This window comes from Leishmania braziliensis, contig 59 (genome assembly GCF_000002845.2).
Source record: "Leishmania braziliensis MHOM/BR/75/M2904 WGS CADA00000000 data, contig 59, whole genome shotgun sequence".
In the NCBI taxonomy this organism is placed as follows: Eukaryota; Euglenozoa; class Kinetoplastea; order Trypanosomatida; family Trypanosomatidae; genus Leishmania; species Leishmania braziliensis.
This window is the reverse complement of record NW_004057978.1, coordinates 1-6,254: the sequence shown is the minus strand read 5'-3', so window position 1 is coordinate 6,254 and position 6,254 is coordinate 1. Positions and strand designations below refer to the sequence as shown.

Below are 6,254 nucleotides of genomic sequence, written 5' to 3'. Positions count from 1 at the left end.
TAGTACTTTTCCATAGTAAAAGGTAACAGACACGGTACACTATACAGGTACACGTCTCTGACTCGTTATATACTGCCACTGTGCCAAAAAAAAAAAAAAAAAAAATATAAGTATCAGTTTCTGTACTTTATTGGTATGCGAAACTTCCGGGACCCGTCTTCCGGCAACATTTTGGGTGCGCCATGGCGCTGTTTTTTTTTTTTTTGTGTGTGGTGGCGGGTGTGTGTCCTGGAGGTGGCGCCCAAGGCCGCCGCCCATGACACGGGGTTCGGGACGCCCCAAAACGGCACCCCCCTCACAACGACCTGGGCACCCTTGGGCTTCCAACTAACGCTATATAAGTATCAGTTTCTGTACTTTATTGGGATGCGAAACTTCCGGGACCCGTCTTCCGGCAACATTTTGGGTGCGCCATGGCGCTGTTTTTTTTTTTTTTGTGTGTGGTGGCGGGTGTGTGTCCTGGAGGTGGCGCCCAAGGCCGCCGCCCATGACACGGGGTTCGGGACGCCCCAAAACGGCACCCCCCTCACAACGACCTGGGCACCCTTGGGCTTCCAACTAACGCTATATAAGTATCAGTTTCTGTACTTTATTGGTATGCGAAACTTCCGGGACCCGTCTTCCGGCAACATTTTGGGTGCGCCATGGCGCTGTTTTTTTTTTTTTGTGTGTGGTGGCGGGTGTGTGTCCTGGAGGTGGCGCCCAAGGCCGCCGCCCATGACACGGGGTTCGGGACGCCCCAAAACGGCACCCCCCTCACAACGACCTGGGCACCCTTGGGCTTCCAACTAACGCTATATAAGTATCAGTTTCTGTACTTTATTGGTATGCGAAACTTCCGGGACCCGTCTTCCGGCAACATTTTGGGTGCGCCATGGCGCTGTTTTTTTTTTTTTGTGTGTGGTGGCGGGTGTGTGTCCTGGAGGTGGCGCCCAAGGCCGCCGCCCATGACACGGGGTTCGGGACGCCCCAAAACGGCACCCCCCTCACAACGACCTGGGCACCCTTGGGCTTCCAACTAACGCTATATAAGTATCAGTTTCTGTACTTTATTGGTATGCGAAACTTCCGGGACCCGTCTTCCGGCAACATTTTGGGTGCGCCATGGCGCTGTTTTTTTTTTTTTGGGGGGGGGGGCGGGGGGGTGTCCCGGAAGGTGGCGCCCAAGGCCCCCCCCCAAGAAAAGGGGGTCGGGAAGCCCCAAAAAGGCACCCCCCCCACAAAGAACTGGGGCACCCTTGGGCTTCCAACTAACGCTAAAAAAGTATCAGTTTCTGTACTTTATTGGTATGCGAAACTTCCGGGACCCGTCTTCCGGCAACATTTTGGGTGCGCCATGGCGCTGTTTTTTTTTTTTTTGTGTGTGGTGGCGGGTGTGTGTCCTGGAGGTGGCGCCCAAGGCCGCCGCCCATGACACGGGGTTCGGGACGCCCCAAAACGGCACCCCCCTCACAACGACCTGGGCACCCTTGGGCTTCCAACTAACGCTATATAAGTATCAGTTTCTGTACTTTATTGGTATGCGAAACTTCCGGGACCCGTCTTCCGGCAACATTTTGGGTGCGCCATGGCGCTGTTTTTTTTTTTTTTGTGTGTGGTGGCGGGTGTGTGTCCTGGAGGTGGCGCCCAAGGCCGCCGCCCATGACACGGGGTTCGGGACGCCCCAAAACGGCACCCCCCTCACAACGACCTGGGCACCCTTGGGCTTCCAACTAACGCTATATAAGTATCAGTTTCTGTACTTTATTGGTATGCGAAACTTCCGGGACCCGTCTTCCGGCAACATTTTGGGGGCGCCATGGCGCTGTTTTTTTTTTTTTTGTGTGTGGTGGCGGGTGTGTGTCCTGGAGGTGGCGCCCAAGGCCGCCGCCCATGACACGGGGTTCGGGACGCCCCAAAACGGCACCCCCCTCACAACGACCTGGGCACCCTTGGGCTTCCAACTAACGCTATATAAGTATCAGTTTCTGTACTTTATTGGTATGCGAAACTTCCGGGACCCGTCTTCCGGCAACATTTTGGGTGCGCCATGGCGCTGTTTTTTTTTTTTTTGTGTGTGGTGGCGGGTGTGTGTCCTGGAGGTGGCGCCCAAGGCCGCCGCCCATGACACGGGGTTCGGGACGCCCCAAAACGGCACCCCCCTCACAACGACCTGGGCACCCTTGGGCTTCCAACTAACGCTATATAAGTATCAGTTTCTGTACTTTATTGGTATGCGAAACTTCCGGGACCCGTCTTCCGGCAACATTTTGGGTGCGCCATGGCGCTGTTTTTTTTTTTTTTGTGTGTGGTGGCGGGTGTGTGTCCTGGAGGTGGCGCCCAAGGCCGCCGCCCATGACACGGGGTTCGGGACGCCCCAAAACGGCACCCCCCTCACAACGACCTGGGCACCCTTGGGCTTCCAACTAACGCTATATAAGTATCAGTTTCTGTACTTTATTGGTATGCGAAACTTCCGGGACCCGTCTTCCGGCAACATTTTGGGTGCGCCATGGCGCTGTTTTTTTTTTTTTGTGTGTGGTGGCGGGTGTGTGTCCTGGAGGTGGCGCCCAAGGCCGCCGCCCATGACACGGGGTTCGGGACGCCCCAAAACGGCACCCCCCTCACAACGACCTGGGCACCCTTGGGCTTCCAACTAACGCTATATAAGTATCAGTTTCTGTACTTTATTGGTATGCGAAACTTCCGGGACCCGTCTTCCGGCAACATTTTGGGTGCGCCATGGCGCTGTTTTTTTTTTTTTTGTGTGTGGTGGCGGGTGTGTGTCCTGGAGGTGGCGCCCAAGGCCGCCGCCCATGACACGGGGTTCGGGACGCCTCAAAACGGCACCCCCCTCACAACGACCTGGGCACCCTTGGGCTTCCAACTAACGCTATATAAGTATCAGTTTCTGTACTTTATTGGTATGCGAAACTTCCGGGACCCGTCTTCCGGCAACATTTTGGGTGCGCCATGGCGCTGTTTTTTTTTTTTTTGTGTGTGGTGGCGGGTGTGTGTCCTGGAGGTGGCGCCCAAGGCCGCCGCCCATGACACGGGGTTCGGGACGCCCCAAAACGGCACCCCCCTCACAACGACCTGGGCACCCTTGGGCTTCCAACTAACGCTATATAAGTATCAGTTTCTGTGCTTCATTGTCGCTTTCCCGCTCCGTTTTTGCGCTTTTTTGCGTGCAAACAATGTACCCATCCGCTTGCAGAGGACAATCCGGCAGGAGGACCTCTATCCCAGTTCCTGCGGGCACCCCCCCTCCTTACCAAGAAAAGTGGCGGGAAGGAACCCGCGCGACCGAAACACGTGGACAGCGAAGCCGTGCTGAAATTCCACAATTAATCACGCAAAGATACGTGGACACCGCCAGAAATGGCGCACTTCAAGCTCACGGTGATCGTGACGCTTATTTTATAACTAAAAACACAAAAAACCACGGCGGAATGCCGGTAAAACAAAATTTTAACACCGCACCTCTCACAGTTGAAAAGTGGGAATGCGGACCAAAAAAACTAAACTACTTATATTCCGAGGAAGAACTTTCCTCACCCAGAGAGCGGGCGAACAGCCAACACCTTAAACGTAATGTAAATGTGGAAACAGGATCCACAACAAACGGACAGCGCAGCCACGCTGTAATTCAGAAATACGCTGATGTCGTCATAAACGGCGTATTTCAAGGTCACGGTGATCGTGACTTTTATATAAAAAACAAAAACGACAAGGAACAAGACGGAATGCCGTTAAAACAAGTCTTTAACACCGCACCTCTCACAGTTGAAAAGTTGGGAAGCGGACCTAAAAAGTCTAATTATTTATTTTCCGAGGAAGAATATTCCTCACCCAGAAAACGGGCCAGAAGCCAACAAGATAACGATAACTTAAACGTGGAAACAAAATCCACAACAAACGGACAGCGCAGCCACGCTGTAATTCCGAAATACGCTGATGTCGTCAGAAACGGCGTATTTCGAGGTCACGGTGATCGTGACTTTTATTTAAAAAACAAAAACGATAAAGAACACGGCGGAATGCCGGTAAAAAAAGTTTTTAACACCGCACCTCCCACGGTTGAAAAGTTGGGAAGCGTGCCAAAAAAATTTAATTATTTATATTCCGAGGAAGAACTTTCCTCACCCAGAGAGCGGGCTGACAGCCAACACCTTAAACGTAATGTTAATGTGGAAACAGGATCCACAACAAACGGACAGCGCAGCCACGCTGTAATTCCGAAATACGCTGATGTCGTCAGAAACGGCGTATTTCGAGGTCACGGTGATCGTGACTTTTATTTAAAAAAGAAAAACGATAAGGAACACGGCGGAATGCCGGTAAAAAAAGTTTTTAACACCGCACCTCCCACAGTTGAAAAGTTGGGAAGCGGACCAAAAAATGCTAATTATTTATTTTCCGAGGAAGAACTTTCCTCACCCAGAGAGCGGGCTGACAGCCAACACCTTAAACGTAATGTAAATGTGGAAACAGGATCCACAACAAACGGACAGCGCAGCCACGCTGTAATCCCGAAATACGCTGATGTCGTCAGAAACGGCGTACTTCGAGGTCACGGAGATCGTGACTTTTATTTAAAAAAGAAAAACGATAAGGAACACGGCGGAATGCCGGTAAAAAAAAGTTTTTAACACCGCACCTCCCACAGTTGAAAAGTTGGGAAGCGGACCTAAAAATGCTAATTATTTATTTTCCGAGGAAGAACTTTCCTCACCCAGAGAGCGGGCTAAAAGCCAAGACCTTAAAATTAATATAAAGACGCAAACAGGGGCCACAACACACGCACGCCTCTCACACCCGGCCGGGAAAAGGATCGCGGAGCCGTGGCTCCCACAATTCGATGAACTCCAGGGAGCCTTCGAGCTGGCGAAAACACTCGACACAGCCATCGTCGAGCACACCGATCTGGCTGGGAAACTGTTCGCCAGACACACCGCCATGCTCAAGCGACATTTCGAGTGGGCGAATCCCATCCACAGCAGCTTCTATTACTGCACAGCTGTGGATGTCAACGGAGCCGGTTGCACATACGCAAACGACTCCGAAAAGGCGGTCCAGGACCACATTCGCGAGCGCCACCCCGGGTCCGGAGCAACACCACGACGATTCGGAATGTCACCATTCCACGGCGGTATGGCGACAATCGGGCCGTCGTGCTCGATAACGGCCGCCGTCGCCGCTGTCTGCACGATGCCGGGAATCCCGGACATCGATGCAACTCTCCTCCGAGCCTTCCGCGGATCCACGGCCGACACCGCGCGGGAGGTGATCGGAGCACTCGGCCTCCAGCTTCCCACCTCACCGGGATGGGCCCTGGAGAAACTCACGGCACAGGACGACGCCATCAGACGCGCCTTCGCCGCCACGGCGCGCCAAGACATCTACTGTTCCTGGTGCGGTGAAACGGAAGAGGGACAGCCAGAACCACAGATAGCAACTGTGACCTACGAGGCGCCGGCCGGCGGCCTCCCAGGCACCACGGCGACCGCTATCAGCGAGGCATTCGGCCACGTATCGGCCAACTTGCCTCACCACTGCCCGGCTTGCCGCACCGAAGGCGCCACTCTATCTGCACTGTCGGTTTTTCTCTTCGGAGAAGCCGTGGCAATCACAGTCATACCGCCAGCTGGAAACCAGAAAGCGGTAGGTCTGCCGGAATTGCCGCTGGAGGTGATGCTCCCGACGGCGCTCTTCAGCCAGAACCCCTATAAACTCCACGCCGCGATCTGCGCCACGACGCCGAAGCACGTGGTCGCATACGTCCTGTGCCTGGAAGATGGGAAGGAGCAATGGCACCGCTACGACGGCACCGTTCACGACACAGACGTGCCGCCGCCAGACCCAGCCACCATCGACACCCTGATCTTCACACGCGCTCCCTACAAGCCGGCCGGCGAGGGAGACGACGAGGAGGACACAGGCACCCACCCAGTCAGGCCAACGCGGCCAACAGCACCGCCACCGCCACCGTCACGCGACCCGTGGGGCCGCACAACCTACGGCATGCACCCGGACATCGCGGAGCAAGAGGAGGAAGACACCGGGATCGCACCCAGGCCGGCCGAGCCACGGACGGAGACACACACCACCCAGCCAGCCACCCGACACCGAAAGGGAGGGAGAGGAGAGCGACACGACCGAGAGCGTGCACACGGAGCCCGACCAGGCCGCCGAGGACGTGTCACAAACCTCCGACGAGGCACGGCACCGATTTCGCCACGGCGAGAACACGGCAGCACAGCAGACCGGGACGA

At 54.8% G+C, this 6,254-nt stretch overlaps 2 protein-coding genes and 1 pseudogene across 3 annotated transcripts; all 3 read left to right on the top strand.

The window, feature by feature from the left end:
- The first annotated feature begins 135 nt into the window (after window positions 1-135).
- LbrM_02_0780 lies at window positions 136-3,316 on the top strand (annotated as a pseudogene). The gene is given in 4 exon segments: window positions 136-789; window positions 792-1,019; window positions 1,023-2,417; window positions 2,420-3,316. Coding segments are annotated over 4 exon segments (3,174 nt in total).
- A 115-nt stretch (window positions 3,317-3,431) lies between these two features.
- LbrM_02_0770 (repeat gene hypothetical protein) lies at window positions 3,432-4,631 on the top strand (the record flags this gene model as incomplete). Its single annotated transcript, XM_001561539.1, has 1 exon — window positions 3,432-4,631. One exon carries the CDS (start codon window positions 3,432-3,434, stop codon window positions 4,629-4,631), a length of 1,200 nt encoding a protein of 399 aa, XP_001561589.1.
- Window positions 4,632-4,938: 307 nt separating this feature from the next.
- LbrM_02_0760 (SLACS like gene retrotransposon element) lies at window positions 4,939-6,254 on the top strand (the record flags this gene model as incomplete). Its single annotated transcript, XM_001561538.2, has 1 exon — window positions 4,939-6,254. A coding segment is annotated over one exon (1,316 nt), but the record flags the coding sequence as incomplete, so codon positions are not given.